Source organism: Delphinus delphis, chromosome 3 (genome assembly GCF_949987515.2).
Source record: "Delphinus delphis chromosome 3, mDelDel1.2, whole genome shotgun sequence".
NCBI classification, from domain to species: domain Eukaryota; kingdom Metazoa; phylum Chordata; class Mammalia; order Artiodactyla; family Delphinidae; genus Delphinus; species Delphinus delphis.
The window spans coordinates 9386677-9402858 of record NC_082685.1 but is presented as its reverse complement, the minus strand read 5'-3'; the positions used below and the strand labels follow the sequence as shown (position 1 = coordinate 9402858).

The 16182-nt window shown below is 58.4% G+C and overlaps 2 protein-coding genes across 6 annotated transcripts; both read right to left on the bottom strand.

The window, feature by feature from the left end:
• Positions 1–981: 981 nt before the first annotated feature.
• PLPPR2 (phospholipid phosphatase related 2) lies at positions 982–9091 on the bottom strand. Of its 5 annotated transcripts, none has more exons than XM_060007812.1 (10): positions 8956–9091; positions 7486–7660; positions 6596–6715; positions 5878–6066; positions 5616–5751; positions 4522–4793; positions 3443–3619; positions 2790–2912; positions 2418–2469; positions 982–2291 (listed from the first exon to the last, which is right to left on the bottom strand). In XM_060007812.1, the coding sequence occupies exons 3-10, from the start codon at positions 6659–6661 to the stop codon at positions 1948–1950; spliced, it is 1359 nt and encodes a 452-aa protein (XP_059863795.1). In that variant the 5' UTR covers positions 6662–6715; positions 7486–7660; positions 8956–9091; the 3' UTR covers positions 982–1947. The 5 variants fall into 5 exon arrangements, with proteins under 5 accessions (XP_059863795.1, XP_059863794.1, XP_059863796.1 ...); XM_060007811.1 differs by having other exon boundaries at positions 6596–6675; XM_060007813.1 differs by having other exon boundaries at positions 5878–5991; positions 6596–6675.
• Positions 9092–9942: 851 nt separating this feature from the next.
• On the bottom strand, positions 9943–15986 carry CCDC159 (coiled-coil domain containing 159). The gene is made up of 11 exons (XM_060006464.1): positions 15959–15986; positions 15800–15908; positions 13230–13263; positions 12817–12900; positions 12642–12720; positions 12255–12447; positions 11584–11651; positions 11427–11503; positions 10975–11096; positions 10660–10746; positions 9943–10300 (listed from the first exon to the last, which is right to left on the bottom strand). Exons 1-11 carry the CDS (start codon positions 15984–15986, stop codon positions 10060–10062), a joined length of 1122 nt encoding a protein of 373 aa, XP_059862447.1. The 3' UTR covers positions 9943–10059.
• Between the last annotated feature and the right edge of the window lie 196 nt (positions 15987–16182).

Below are 16182 nucleotides of genomic sequence, written 5' to 3'. Positions count from 1 at the left end.
ACTTTATCTGCAGCAAGACGTAAGAATAGTCTCATAAAGTTAAATAAAGAAAAGCTATAATAACCTATGTCAGTTCAGGTCAGGTTTTGCCACAAATGAGAAACAAATTTTGGTTTCCAGACCTTCTTGAAATTTGGAATTGTGGTTTTGTGTATAGCTTATTTATCTTGTTTATTGTCTCTCAGGTGTTAGGAAGTGAGCTCCATGAGGGCAGAATTTTGTGTCTGTTCTGCTCACTGCTGCAGCCCCTGTGCCTAACTAAACAGCACCTGACACTCTGGTGTGGGGGGGTGCTCCATAGTGTTCGCTGAAGGAATAAATGGATGGATGGATGAATAAACGAGAAAGAAAGGAAAGCAGACTCCCCTTTCCTGGTTTCTGGATGACTCCGTACCCTGAATGGCCTGTCTGAAGTCCCTATGAGCCACAGCGTGTGTCGGGGGGGAGGTGGTCTGTGGCTCCGTGTCCCTCCTACCTTCCCTGGTCTCTGCTGGGTCCTCAGGGATTGGTTCTCAGCAGAACCTCATAATCAGAACCCCTGCTCAAATCCATGTAGTCAGGGATTCAGCTTGGAGGTTCCTACAGCCTCCAGCATTCCCTTCTGTTAGAACCCTTAGGGTCCCCTCACCCGATTCCCTGTGCCCTCTGCACCCTGGCCGTGGTCAGAAACAGGCCAGCTGCCTGGGGAAGGCAGTCATTATGAGGCCCCTCACCGTGTGTTTGTGTGCCTTACATGCGGCTTGTAGGGCTGTTCGAATTTGACATGAAGAAACAAGGGCACAGAGAGGTTAATTAACTTTCCTGAGGCCACACAGCCAGGAAATGCTGAGCCAGGATTTAAAGCCAAGTCACGGACCCCACAGCCCATGCTGCCTCTCCACAATCGTCCCGTGACAATACACTCACACCTAGACCCAAAATTAAAGTCCTCCACACCCTGCCACCTGGGGGAGGAAGGCAGGTGGCCAAACTTCTGTTACAAACAGGTCTTTATTAAAGATGAGGAGGGGGCAGGAAAAGGGGGCAGTGTCTCCCCTGCCCACTGCCTTTGGCTGCTTGGGGCGGGGAGCCGTCTTTGCTCCACCTGTGCCCCTGTGACGGCACATCTGTACGAGGCTGAGGCATGGGGGGCAGTGTGAAGAACGGGGGGGGGGTTCTAAGAAAAAAAAACTCCTTCCCCACAGCCCTAATAAATAACAGAAGAGTTTGGGGTGACCTGGGCACAGGCAAGGAAGGATGCAGCACCCTGAACCCCAAAACCTCTGAAGTGGGGCAAGCCCTGCATAAGTTGGGAGTTAGGAGGGACTGGGTGAGAGACTGCATATGAGGGAGGGGCTGAGAGAGGAAGGGGTACCCCAAGGACCCTGCCACGGGGGAGCCTGCCCCCCACCCTCCAGTTGGACTCTCTGATTCTGAGGAGAGAGGACCCGATGACAAAAGATGACCCCATCTCCCTCCTCTCCTTTGCACATGCTTAGACATGGGCGGTCCCCCATTGACTGGAATCATACCCACCCACCCTAGAAATTCTGAGAACCAAGGACTCCTATTCATTGTTCAGACGCTGAACACTGGCTAGAGTTGCCCTCTTGCCTGAGGATTCTAAGAAATGATGGGGAGGCTCTTATTGGCTGGAGTAAACTCCTTTTGGCCAGAATTCTGAGAACTGGGGGGCTCCCATTGGCTAGGCAATGGCCAGTGGAGTCAGGCTTTGGCCCTTAAAAGGGCAATCCTAGGAGGCAAGGACCCATCTCCCAATTATGCCCACTTAGATGTCCCAGAGGGCAAGAGAGGCAGGGGGTCCCCTAGATGTCCTTCCAGCCATGCTCTGATGTCTGGGCCTGGCTGGTTTGGGGACAAGGGCTTTGGCACTCACACAGCACACGCACACACACGCGTGGCAGGGAAGAAATGGGGACTGGGCAGATTCTGGGTATGTGTTGGGCCTCACAGCAGGTGGTCACGGCTGGCAAACAGGTAAGGGCTGAAGTTGTCCCGGTGGAAGGGGGAGGGATAGAGTCCACTAAGGGTGTACAGGTCCCGCAGCAGGGGTGTGGGCAGCAGCAGCTTCCGGCCACGGCCACCACCCCCGCCCGGCCCCCCAGGCCCAGGGGAGGAGGGCGAGGGGCCCTGGCTGGGGGTTGGTGCGGGTAGGGGCAGGGGCAGAGGCAAGGGTGTTGGCTCAGACCTCAATCGAGGGCGGGGCACACGGGGTGATGAACACATGGCTGGAGCCCTGGAGGACACGCAGCTGGGGATCAGGTGGCCACGGTGGGCGCAGTTCTGCGGCTCTAGGGATCAGAAGTCAGGGGGTTAGAAAGCTTGGGAGGGGTCATGAGAGCACAGGTGAGACCTCTGTGGCAGTGATCGCCATCTGGAAGTCCCCCCGTTTATCCTCCCACTCCCTCGACACTCACTGGATGGGGTGAGCCGTGCCGGTGTCGAATGCGGCCTGCAGGCCTCGGGTTCCTGAGACAAAGAGGCAGAGGGAAGGGGCTAGCGGCCCCCTGGGCCCCACTGGCCAGAGCCACAAGGGGCTCATCGGGCAGAGAGCCCAATGGAAAAGACAACAAGTTTTCAGGATTAACCATGTTCCCTTGGGAGGGAGGGGGTGGCCCGCCCTTGCATCCTGTGGGACGGTCCCCCCAGGACCTAGGTCCACAGAGGGGAGTGATCCCTCTACCTCTCCATGGCCCTGAGACCCCCACTGCCTGCCTGACTTCCTGCCTCCTTTGTCCTCCTCCACCCACCACCCTCTCCAGCCGGGAGCAGCCCCCGGCCCCCCTTACCTGGGCCACACTTAACTTTTCGAGGCGGCTGTCCATGGTGGGGGTTTGGCCCAGGTCCTCCCAAGGGGAGAGCCTTCGGCCAGAGGGTGGCCGGCTCTGGAAGTTGTGCACGACACAGGTGACCTGTGACAGAGGGAGGGGGCACGCTGAGGCCTGAGGCCAATAAAGTAAATTACCATCCCCATTTTTCAGATAAGGATACTGAGGCCCAGGATTTCAAAAACAGCTAACACTTTTATGGTGCTTACTAACACTGCTCTTTCCACTTTACTAAGACATAGGTACTGCTATGACTTATTCCACACGGGGAGGCAGGTAAGGCCGAGTTGTGTAAGAGGATCTGATCCTGTCCTTATTTAAACCTTTGGTATTTTGGACATTATGGGTTTTTGCATTAATTTTGATTTTTAAAAATGTTTCACTACAATATTATTTATCTTGTTTACTGAGTGTTTTGGCTCCTCCTTAAATTTTGTGCTCAAAGCGAGGGCCTCACTCGCCTTACCTTGGTCCCAGTCCCGTTATCCCAGTTCACAGATGAGAACGTCCAAGCTAGGTAAGGTTAAGGGACTTGCCCAAGGTACAGAGTCCACACCCTTCACCATCATGCAGTCCTGCCTCTTGGGTCAGGGATGGATGGCAAGGGGGCTCACCAGAAAGGTGGCGATCGCCGCCCCTGTCAGGAAGCCGGCCAGCACGTCAGACCAGTGGTTGCGGTACTCAGCCACGCGGACCACGCCCACCAGGAAGGCGGGGCACAGCAGGGCCAGGCAGAGTGAGGGTTTGACCAGGCGGGAGCCCTTCACGCGGAACACGAGCGTCACGTACATCTGCAGGAGCCGGATGGGTCAGAGGACACATGGCAGCAGCAGTTCCCAAACCCAAGCGGACACTACATTCAGGGATAGGGGGTGTGGCCAGAATCCTGAGAAGCCGCAATGGGACTGGAGGCACCAGCCAGGGGCTCCAGGGAACAGAGCCCGGGGGACAGGAGTTCAGGGGATGGAGTCATGGACCCCCAGTGGGCCTTTGCAGGGATGAGGGTGTGTGTGGCCTGAGCACCAAAGAGCAGTGGATAGGGTCTGGGGCCCAGGTCTCTGGGGGACCTGGGCCCCAGGTCCAGGTGGGATGGGGAAGGAACCTCCACCATGACTGCTTGCTGGCTTAGGGTGTGGCCACAAAGTCAGAGGGTGGAGTCAGGGCTCAAGTGACAGGTCCAGGAGCTCCAGGAGGTGGAGTCCCCAAACCCCTGGGGACCACTGACAGGGTTAGAAGCACAGTCCCCAATGCCAGAAAAAGGAGTCAAAGCAACAGAGGGTGCGACCAGGGAAAGACAGGGGACAGAGTCAGGAAGTTCCAGTGAAGTCGAGTCAGGAGCGTGGCCAGGCCAATAAAGGGCGAGGACAAACTGGAGGGCAAGGGCTCCAGGGGATGGAGTTGAAAGCCCATTACCGAGTCACCTCCAGGACCTGTAGCACGGCGGAGACTTGGCCAGGCTTCAGGGTGCTGAGCCAATAGCCTCCTTCGGGTGTGGCCTTAGTGGGTCAGGAGGCGTGGCCAGGGTCCAAGGGGGCGTGGCCAGGGTCCAAGGGGAGGAGTGGGAGCCTCCGCCCTAGGGATGGTGTCACAGTGATGCGTGGCCTCACTCGGGGAGGGATTGGAGGCTCCAGCCCAGACGGTCTCCTGCCCGCTGGCCGCCCCCTTACTGCCGTGCCCCCGTTTCGGGGCTCACCGCTGTGTAGGCGACGGCGTAGGCGCAAAGGGCAGCGTCCTTGCAGGGGAAAGCGCGGCGCGCAGCGGCCACAAGGCTGGGGCTGCCAGCACAGGCACCCTGGTCAGTGACGAAACGGTTGGGCCCTGGCCGGTCCGGTGAGGGTGGCGGGCAGCCCAGGGCCGTATAGTTGGGGCGGCACACGGACAGGAAGTGCGGCGTCGGGTTGCCGGTCACCACCTGCCCTGCGTTGGCGAAGATGGTCGTGGTGAAGAGGCCGAAAGAGTAGACCCCTGGGATGGGATAGGAAAGGGGGTTCATGCCAGGGCCCAGCAGCCGTCCTCCTGTGAGCCCCCTTATGGCTCACATAGGCCCCTGTCTCCTTGTTCCTGTGACTGACATTAAAGCACAGCTGGGACTCCCCCTAACACCACACCCCATAATAGCTGGGCCATGTTCCTCTTCCCTTGGGACCACCATGATGGCATTCTGGGCCTCTGGCCTCTGTCCCTCCGGGATTACCAATATGCCAGGAGTGGGCCCTCCTCTGGAATCCATTATAGCTGGACTAGGACCCCTCAACAGCACTACATCAGGATTGGGCCCATGCCAGGGACCTCCTAGGACCACCGTGATGGCATTTCTGGGGCTCCTATACCTGCCCCTGGACTCGCTATTGCTGAGCTGAGCACTTTTCTCCTGGAGCACCACTCAGCCAGGGCTGGATCTCCAGCCCTCTGCCACAGGGACCACCATTTTGGATGAGCTCTGCCCTACCCCAAGGCTACCAACTATGGCTGGGACCATATTCAAAGTGCAGCCAGCGTTCTCATCTCCCTGCCCCCAGGGCCCCCTGGTGTCTGTCCTGTGCTTTTTCTGCCTGAGACTCTCCTTGTGGCAATTTGGGGCCCTCCTCTTATAGTTGTCATCAAGGTTGGCTTAGGCCCCACCCATGTCTCTAGAACCTCCACCATGACTGACCTCAGCCCACATCCCTCTTTCCCCATGAAGTCACCATCATAGCAATTCTAGGCCTTCCCCCCCTCGAATTCTTATTATACCTGAGCCTGGCCCATAGCCCTTTTGCATGGCTGACCCCTGACCGAGTCACTCACCCAGGAAGCGGACCAGCCTCCGCAGCGGGGGGCTGAAGCGGCAGCAGGCCCCGGACACGATGGTTCTCTCCCCAATGACTGGGATGGCTGACGGTGGTGCAGGGAAAAAGGCACGTGCCAGCTCCCCAAGCAGGATCTGTGGGCAAGACCAAGGCATGGTCTTCCTGGCCTTCAAGCCCAGCCCTCCACCCATCTCCACCTGGCCCTCCTGCCTCCTGGAAGGCCCTTCCCACAGTCTGAGCCAGGTTACCCCCAGTCTCACCGTGAGGGTGGGCCCAGCGGTGACCAGGGCGTAGATGAGGGCCGGGGGTGCTCTGCTGGCAGCCTCAGGCCCTGGGTAGGGCTTGGCATAGGTACTGTCATAGCAGAAGAAGCCCTGGGTGTGCACGGGGAAGGTGTCCGTGAACTCCAGGCGGTAAGCAAGCAGGACCACGATGCCCAGCAGCACCGACTGCCGCCCAGCCAGGGTGGGGAGAGAGACAGAGTAAGAACAGAGAGGGTCAGGCCTGAGCTGGGCCACGGAGATGGAGACACAGAGATGGAGACAGAGACAAGGGGGAGAGATAGAGAGAGAGATGAAGAGGAGAGAGGAGATGGGACTGGGAAGAGGGAGAGAGGACAGGGCCAGAGCTCAGAGAGAGAGAGATAGTGGGTAGTGGAGGAACAAACCAACAGAGAAAGAAAAAAATACTACTGATAGAAATACTAGAGTTACCACAGGTGTAACTCTTATTGTGGGCAGGGCATCATACTAAACCTCTTCCATGAATTAATCCATTTTACTTTCGTAACAGTCCTAGGAGAGAGGGACTGTAATTATGCCCATTTGACAGATGAGGAAACAGGCTTGGGAGGGTAAGTGAGGTGCCCAGAGTCCCACAGTAATGATGGGCAGAGCTGGGTTGAATCCCGGATTGCCACTTCCGAAAGTGCCTCCTCCCCCTTGAGGGTCTGGGCAGGGGAGGTACTGTGCGCCTCACCTCCACAAAGACAAAGCAGGGAATGATGGAGAAACTCCTCTTCAGCTGAGGTCTCCCTCCCGCCATGGTGAAGGCCGGGCCTGTGGAGAAGGGGAGGGAGTGGCACTGCCAGGGTGGGGCCTAAGGGGAGGTTCAGGTCACCTGCTTGTGGAGTCTTCTGGTCACAACCTGGCCCCCATCCCTGGCCCCTCGGACTACAGCCAAGGAGCCCTGGCTCCGCCCCCTGAGCCTTCTGGCCACGCCTCTGCATATGCAGGTCTTGCCCTGCCCCTGCCCCTGCCCCTGCCCACTGGAGGCACCAGCCTCCCCTGACACAACCTGCTCAGCTCAGCCTCTGCTGGGGTCCCCACAGATTGTATAGTGGTCTTCTCCCCCAACAGCCTACACAGGAGATTCTGACCCCATACCTTTTAGGAGGGCCTGGCCTCCTTAGCATGTGGGACCCATGCCCTTGGCCTTTAGCAGAGACTTCTCCAGCTAATGTGGACCCCTCCCTCACAAAGAAGGGTCCTCACCCCCACTAGTTTTTAGGAGACCCCATACTCTTTCCCCACATGCTTTACAGGAGACCCCATGTTCCCTGTCACCCACCCCCACCAAGCCCCTCCCCCTATACCACTTCCCGCATGGCCCTCAGGGGCCTCCCTCTCCTGTCCCCATGGCCTGTGCCTGACTGGTTCGGGCTGATGGCCAGGCCCTCCTTCTCTCCCAGCTGCCTCTCCCTCTCTCCCTCCTTCCCCCTCCTCCCAGCCCGTCTGCCTTCCTGTATCAAGAGAGGGCTATCTCCCCCTCAATGTGCTCTCCCCTCCCCACAGTCCAACCTCAGTCCCCAGCACTGAGAGGCCAACGCAGTCACACCTGCTTGACCCATTCTCCCAGCCTAACCTCACCTGTGAAAGGGCCCTATGACTTCCTGCAGGCCGCTGCCACGCCCACAGACTCACAGCCACTCCTGGCGGCCAGCAGGGCAGGGATGGTCACCCCCATTGCACAGATTTGGAAACTGAGGCCCAGGCAGGTAAGGGTAGGCACTCTGGGTCCAGTGCCCCATCCACATGGCTTGCCCTGCAATGTGACATGTGGGGGTGAGGGTCACCAGAGAGCCCAGATGCCCAAGATGCCCACTTGGCCATGGCCCCCTCACCTTCTTAGAGACACAAACACACACCGGCACCCCCAGAGTACACAAGTCAGCCAGAGCTTCCATCCCAAACACCACACACACACACACACACACACACACACACACACACACCATCGCACAGCACTCATTCATCCCACCAACAAGCATCAAGGGCCTGCTGGGTCCCAGGCCCTGTGCTGGGTGCCAGTCTTGTGGTGAACAAGACAGGCTCGCTCATTCAGACAGGTGCCCCACACCCACTACACACATAGCTGCACACACACACACACAGCACAGTGTGCACACGGCCTGGCACAGACACCCACACAGATCAAACAAATGTCCCCACACACACGGTCACTGGGACACAACAGGAGGTCCTTCACACACCTCACAGCCTCACACCCAGCCCTCACTCCACCACCGTCAGGGACAGACTCGAGGCTGCCAACACACTTAAGAGCCACATCAAAAAAAGAGAGTCACCACACACAGTGTGTGTGGGGGGGTCACAGAACTGGTCACAGCGTCACGCCCCCAATTACAAGGCACAGGATGACACACATTAACAGTCTCTCATCCACACTGACAGTCCTAGGAGCGCCCTGTGCCATCCACAACCGCAGCCACATGGCCACACGAGGGCACAGACATGGACCACGGCACAGACCCGCACACAGAGCCACACAGGAAAGGCACATGATCACAGCCACACACTGGAACACAATAACGGCCCCCCACCACCACCATCAGAAGGAACACACAACAGCAGCCACACAATGACAGTCACATGCACACAACCATACAGACACCGAGCCAGCCACACAATCACTGTGACAGCAGTCACACAGCCACTCAAAGGCGACCCCGACAACACAGCCACCACACACTCACCATCAGAGTGATACCCACGGCGACAGCCGCAAATGACAGCCACAGGAGACACAGTCACAGAGACACCACACAGACACCCCTGAAGCCACACGATCTCTCATACAGCCACACACTGACACATAACGACAACCACACAATCACCGTCAGCCTCACCAGGGTCGCCTCCCCATCTTCCCCTCCCCCAGCCCGGTCCCCAAGCCTCAGCTCGCAGCCTCCCCTCCCCCTCCCCGCGCTGGACCCGCAGGGGACCCGACCCACAGGAACCGAACCCTGGCCAGACAGACCGAGGGTCGGAAGCAGGCGAGAAGGGGTACAGGGGGCTCCCCAAGGCCCTCCCTCTCACCGGGTCTAGACTGCCGCCGCCTGAGCCCCGGATCCACCTAGACGGCCCCGGCGCGGCGGGACTGACAGACAGACGGCCGGCCAGAGAGCGAACGCAGAGATGGAGACGCCGTCGGCCGGCCGGGCCGCGCCGCGCCGCGCCGCGCAGCGCAGACTCCGCGGCGGGGAGAGGGGCGGGGCCTCCGGGAGCATTATTTGCATAACCCGTGAGGCGGGGCCTCGCGGAGTCTCATTAGCGTGATCCGGGGCGGGGCCTCTGTTGCTCTTCGGGTCAGGGCGTTTTAGAATAGATTCGGGAGGGAATGAAGGTTGGAGGTTGGGAGGGAGGACCCTGGTGGGTGCTGAGAGGAAGAGGAGGGTGGGGTGTCAGAGCGTGACCCCGGGCCGAAACCCTGGGCGGAGATGAGAATGATCTCCCCACACACACCCTGGAGTGCTGCTCAACCCCCCTCACCCCTGAGGCTCGGGGCTCTAGGGTGGCGCCCTGAGGATATGGCGAGGCCATCAAAGGAGTTCTGCAGCAGGTGCACAGCCGACCTGGGGGGAGATGGGGATCTTGGGGTCCCGGGGGACTCTGGACTGCTCAGAGCTGGGGCAGGGAGGCCATGGTGGGGGCAGGGGCGGAGATGAGTCCTGGGAGGAGAGGGACTCAGGTGGGTTCCAGGTTCTGGTGGTCGCTGCTTGATCTTATTAGGAGGAACGCAGGGCAGATGAGGGTCAGGGGCCTCAATTTCCCCATTTGGGCAGTAGGGACATCAGGCCAGATCGCCAAGGGCCTATCTGGCCACTCGTATCTAGACAGACTTACCCCTGACCTTGTCATATACTAAATCCAGCCTCACACTGTCCCCTGACCCTAGGCCCACATATCCCGAACAGTCCCTGGGGTCTCCACACCCTCCCCAAGACTGGGTAGTAAACTGTGGGGGTCACTCTGAGGCACAGGAAGCAGCCAGGAGCAGCAGTCCACAGGTGGAGGAGGGTCTCAGCTAGTTTATTTTCTCTCTGGAGGGGTCTTCAGGGAGAGCAGTCCCAGCTGCTCAGGCTGTGGAGAAAGAGGGTGGGTCAGAGGCTGGCCTGGTCCAGGGGACCCCAGGGCTGGAGGTCAGGGAGCAGATGCCCAGGTTGGGAGTTGGAAGGGCGTGTACTTCGGGATTCCAGGGCAGGCCAGGAGGGGAAGGGTAGGTTGGGGCAGGGGAGGATCCACACCAGGTGGGAAGGAGCAGCTCTTGCTGAGTCGTGGCTGGGAAGGGTCCTGGTCTGAGTCCGGGTCCGAGTCCCAGGAGGGGCGTGGCGGGCTCAGGCATCGGTGCCCCTTGTAGCCAGCAGGAGGGACAGGTGCAATTCTGGCCCAAACCCTGAATGTGACCCTCGAGTGGCCTTTGAATATGGGCCCAGTGCCCTTGATATTATGTGATCCTTGATTATGTCCCTTGAATGTGACCCAACATGACACCAAAGTATGACCTCGATGACACCTGAATTTTACCCCACTGACCCTTAAAAAAGATCACAGTGACCCTGAGTGACCCCTGGATGAAACCTCCAGGGACTCTTTAATGTCACCCCAGAACATTATCTAATGTGACCCCAGAATAAGACCCAACAGACCCAACCACCCCCAACTATGGCCTCTGAACATGACCTCCATGTGTGAAGCTGGAGAATGAACCTCCCCCACCCCTGGAGTGCTGCTCAACCCCACTCACCCCTGAGGCTCGCAGCCCTGGGGCGGCCCCCTGAGTATATGGCGAGGCCACCAAAGGAGTTCTGCAGCAGGTGCACAGCGGGCCTGTGGGGAGATGGGGATCTGGGGGCCCCGGGGGGCGACTCTGGACTGCTCAAAGCTGGGGCAGGGAGGCCATGGTGGGGGCAGGGGCGGAGATGAGTCCTGGGAGGAGAGGGAGATGTGGACTCAGGTGCGTTCCAGGTTCTGGTGGCCGCTGCTTGATCTGATTGGGAGGAGCACAGGGCAGATGAGGGTCAGGGGTCAGAGGTTAGAGTGGGAGCTGGGCATCACCATATGTCACCCAGCTCCTTCTGGAGGTCATCCCTCCAGGAGCCACTGCCTCCTGGTGGCAACTCCTCAGTCTCTGGCCAGGTGGATGTCTCATACCCATGCTGCTTCATTTTGGTCAGGACCTGAGGCCGGGGGAGATGGGGGGATAATAATAATAATGATGATGATGGTGAAACGTGTAATATAGCATTTATCACATTCCAGGCTGCCTTCAAAGTGCTTATCACTCAGTTAATGCAGCTACTTGGTCAGGTAGGGCTGTATTGTTACACCCACTATTCAGATGAGGAAACTGAGGCCCAGAGAGGGGAAGTGACTTGCCCACAGTTACACAGCAGTAAGAAGCAGAGCTGAGATTTGAACCCAGGCCTTCTTGCTCCAGTCTGATGGTGGAGGCCGGCAGAGATCCCCATAACCCCAACTCACGCAAGGTCCCCGTGCTCTCTGCTCACCTTGCGGCGCTTCACCTGTGTCTTTTGCATCTTCTGGATGTTCACCAGGTTCTCCGTAATCGCCTCTTCCTGCGCCTCTGTAGGGGGAGGGGACTCAGGTGGGCCAGAGCTGCAGAAGGACCCCCCGCCCTCCTGGTCATGGGCTTTGGGCACTCACGTAGCTTTTGATAAATGAAGGTCACCTCCTCCTGCACCAGCTCCAGCTCCTCCCACAAGAACTTCTTGCTGAGGGGACAGTGCAGCCTCTGGCCTCCCATTTCCTGACCTCTTGGCTTCCCATTTGCCCACCTGCCTCCCCAAAGCCTCCTCCACCTCCCATGTTTCTATCTGTTCAACTACCATCTCCCAGGCTCTGTCCCCTCCCCATACCTGCCTACCCACCTGTCCGCTCCTACTACTATTCCCCCACCTCCTACCCCTCCCTAGCCCCGTGTCCTCTCCTTCTGACCTCCAGCCTCCCATTCCCTCAGCCCCCCCCATTGCCTGGCTTCCAGCTCCCCACCTTCTGCCCCCCCAGACCTCCAATACCCCCAGCCTCTGCCCCCCTCAACCTCCTCTACCCTCCAGCTTCCCATGCCACCGCCACCAGCTTTCTGATCCTCCAGCCTCCCTTTCCATCCCACCTCCTGTCTCCCCTATTTCTGGCCTCCCAGTCTCCCACCCCCCCCCACTGCCTCCTGCCTCCCCCATCCCCTCCTCTTGTCCCCCAAGATTTCCAAGGCCCCCCAGACTCCCTTACTCAGGCCCCTCCCATTTCCCCCATCCCACCTGTGGTTCCCTCTCCCTGGCCTCCCTTCCCTCCCTTCCCTCCCTCCTGGCAATACCCACCTGTCCCGGATCTCCTGCGCCAACAGCTGTAGACAGCGGGTGGTACGGGCCCTCTGCACCTCCTCGTTGTCATACAGGGTCTTCTGCAGCCCCTGCAGGCCTTTAGCCAGGGCCTCATATAGCTCCTGCCGTCCCTCCTCCACGTCCCACTTGTGTCTCTCCTTGTCTGCCTGGCGGCTGGTGGGGCCAGCACCTCTACAGAGATGGTGGGACCCTGGCTGAGCCCCACCCACACCCTGAGCCCAGCTTTGAACCCAGCTTGCCCCCACCCTGACCAGACTCTGGTCCTGAACCCAGACTCAGCCACCTTCTCTCACCCTGGCCTGACTCAGCTGACCCTGAGAGGAGCAGCCTCCAGCCTTACCTTGACCTTTGGCCAGTTCTCACCTTCAAGCTGTTGGATCTTGATTTGCTGCAGGCATCTGTCCTTCAACACGGTCACTGAGTGGTTTAGGAACTCGAAAGCCTGGAGGAAGAGGCCAGGCCTGGGGGTGAGAGCAGAGGTGGAGTGGGGGGCGGGACGGGGGAAACAACTGCTGGGGGCAGGGCTGAGGTGGCTCACCTTGGTCTGGGCCTGTAGCTGACACCTGAGTGACTCCAGTTCACATCTCAGAAGCTTCTGGGATTCGGGAATCATCACGGTGGACTTAATTGTGAGTAGAGGTGAGGGTCAGCCGAGGCTGGGAGGGGTGGGGGCAGGGGCAAGGTCAGGGCAGAGGTCAGTAGAGGCTCAGGGTCTGGTTGAGGGGGGACAGGGCAAGAAGCTGGGGTAGGCTGAGGCAGAGGTAGAGGCAGGAGTAGGGGTCAAGGTCAGGGACAGGGATGGTGGGCGAGGTCAGGGGTAAGGGTCAGCTGACAACGGGGCAGGGATGAGTGGGCAGCAACGGTGGGGGTCCACTGAGGCTGGGGCAGAGGGTGGAGGTAGGAACTGGCAGGTCTCCCACCCACAGTCTTGTTGAGCGGGAAGGTTCTCACCTTTGGTTTTGGAAGAGCTGGTCTCCCAGGGGTTCTATGAAAGGTGGGCATGAGAGCAGTAATAATCTATCCCTGGTCTGCCTCCTTGCTCACCCCAACCCAGTGTGTGGGGGCCAGACATGATTTGGGTCTGCTGAGTTCTGGGTGTCCTAGACCCCCAAGTGCAGGCAAAGCTGCCTCCAGGCATACGCATGCACCCCACCGCCACCCCCACCCCCACCTCTGCCCCAGCCTGAAAACACTCAGAAGTGCATTTGTGTGGCAGGCCCATGGGCTGCCCCTGAGAGCATGCGCCTTCAGAGCCACATCTCTGGTTGCGCTCAGGGAATGGCCCTCCTCCTTAGGGGCATCAACAATGTCTGCAAGGAGCACCAGTAGCCACTGACGCACAACCACACATGGTCATCAAAACACGACCACAGACACGCAGCCTCAGACGTAGCCATGCACACTAAGTCATAAGACCCAGGGCATGCACTCATGCCCATCTCAGACACACAACCACAGACACACAGGCAGTCACATCCAGAGACAATCACAGACAGGACCTCATTAAGACACACAATCGCACATCCATTCCATTCATTCAAGACATTTTTAGTGCAGGCCTGCTGAGCACTGGGTGCTGTTCGGGGTGCTGAAGACAGAGGGTGTGAGGGGTCTCGAGGAGGGCTCTGCCCCCACAGCTCTCTCCCTAAGCCCTGCAGCGGTAGATAGCGGTGCGGCAGGAAGGGGTTTCCCGGGTGGGGATGACCTTAGTGTTGCTGTGATGCCTCTTTGGAGGGTCCTGGTCATTACAATGCTTCTGTGAGTCTGAGCTGGGGAGGGACCCATGCGACTGAAGCCCCGATTCTCTCCCTGGCCTCCAGGTTCCAATTGTCACTGTGTTTTCAGGTGCAGCCAGCTGCAAGGTCTCTGGCTCTGCGGTCCTGGACCAGTGAAATGTATATTCCAAGGTCTTTTCTGAGGAAGGGCCTGGGAGTGGGGTGTGTGGTGAAGGTTTCCTGAGAGCCAGCCCAGAGCACTCCAGCCCCTCCTGCTCTCCAGCCCCAAGGCAGCCGCTCAGCGAACCGCAGCACTTGTCACACTTCTCATTAGCAGGCAAACACACGTTGGAGGGTGACCGGAGGTGAGCAATAGCAAGGCACGGAGTAGTCAGGGTCCAGGGGTAGGCGGGCCAGAAGAGGGTTGTTTAGAGTAGGGGGGACAGAGGGCTGCACTGAGACCAGCTCCCAGGTCCTGACACTCTCATGCCCTCTCTGACACCCCAGAGAGGCCTCAGCCCTGAACATAGGCCTCTTATTTATGATAGGAGCCAAAGCTGGGTGAAAGATGATCCCAGCCCCAGGGTTAGGATGGGCAGTGAGAAGGACCTAGAAGATCCCACAGGAGTCAGTGAGGTCTGAGACGAGCCTAAAAGAAAAAAAGATCTTAACATTGGGCCCTAAAGGAAGGACATCCCTGGCAGGAAACAGCGTGTGCAAAAACTTGGAAGTCTGCAACCAGGTGCTCTTTGCGGGTCAAGTCAGGGTGGCTGGAGGCAGGGTCCAAAAGGAAGCAGCAGGAGGTTAGCAGGGCCGCTCAAGCAAGGCAGGGCAAGCCAAGCCGGGGAACTGGCTCCCCAAGTAAATGGGAGACATAGAATGTGAGCAGGAGAGGCAGAGCATATCTATTTAATAAATGGTAGCTGAATGGGGTCCCAGGCCTGTACTAGGTGAGGCTGGAAACAGGAAAGAACTCAGTTCTGGCTCTCACATCCACACCCCCTGCCCTTCCAGTGTAGTCAGGGCTGGCACAGCTGGAGAAACCTGGGGGAGGTCTGCCTGGAAAAACTTCCAGGTGAAGGGCAACTTGCCATGGGTCACAGTCAGCCAGAAAGGCCACAGTATACGCCTTTCTCTTCTTTTGCCCTTGCTGGGCCCTCTGGTATCTTTCCCCTAACCCAGTCCTCCTGGAAGACTCCTACATACCCTTCAAAACCCTACTCAGCATTGCCTCTGTAAAATCTTCCTTAATCCCTTTTTAAGCTCATATTTTCTGAGCATCTTGCTGAGTGCTGAGCACCACCCTAAGCCCTCACTGGATGTTCACACCCACCCTGTGATGTAGGAGTTATTATTCTGCCTGAACTGTTCTAAGCTACCACTTCAAAAGTCACCGCCTCAGGGAGGTCCTCACTTCCAGAGGCAGTACAGCATGATGATTAAGCAAGGAGACCCTCCAGCTAGATGGCCCAGGTTCAAATCCTAGCTTTGCCCCTTCCCAGCTGTGCGATGTTGGAGGAGTTACTAAACCTCTCCATGCCTCATTGTCCCCAACTATAAAAATGGGATGTCATACTATCCACCTTACTGGGTTGTTGTGATTAAGTAAATTAATCCATGCCAGTGCCTGATATGCAGTAGTGGGAAGCTCAGTGTCTGTCCTTGAACATCACACTGAGGACTTGGTACTTGGGAATCATAGGAGCCCTGGGAGACTTGGAGGGGAAAGGCAAGATGCATTTCTGAGTGTCAATTGCAGGAAGGCCCCCAGTCGAGCCCCCCCTCCCCCTCCCCCTCCCACATCACCTGTTTTCCCTCAGTCCTTCCCGATAGAATTCTTGAAGGAACGGGGCGGGGTCATTTGCCTGGGCCCCGCCCGCCGGGGCCTTGAATCCTGCGCCCCGCCCGCCGGGGCCTTAAATCCTGCGCTCGCCAAGCTCCCGATCCCCTTCCACCCCCACCTACCACATACCACCTGCTCCTGCTCTCCCATCAGGGACCGCGAAGCCAGTCCCCAGCTGTGACGCTGAAATTTGATCCCGTGGAGACACCATCCTATTAAAACGCGCGGAGCCCAAAGTTATAGTCACAGAGAGGGGTGTGGCTGGCATTTTAGCCTCGCCCCCGCCGTTGCAGCCGAAGACCTCATTGGCGCCTTTCCGCTTCCGCCGATCTTAGGAGCCGCGGTG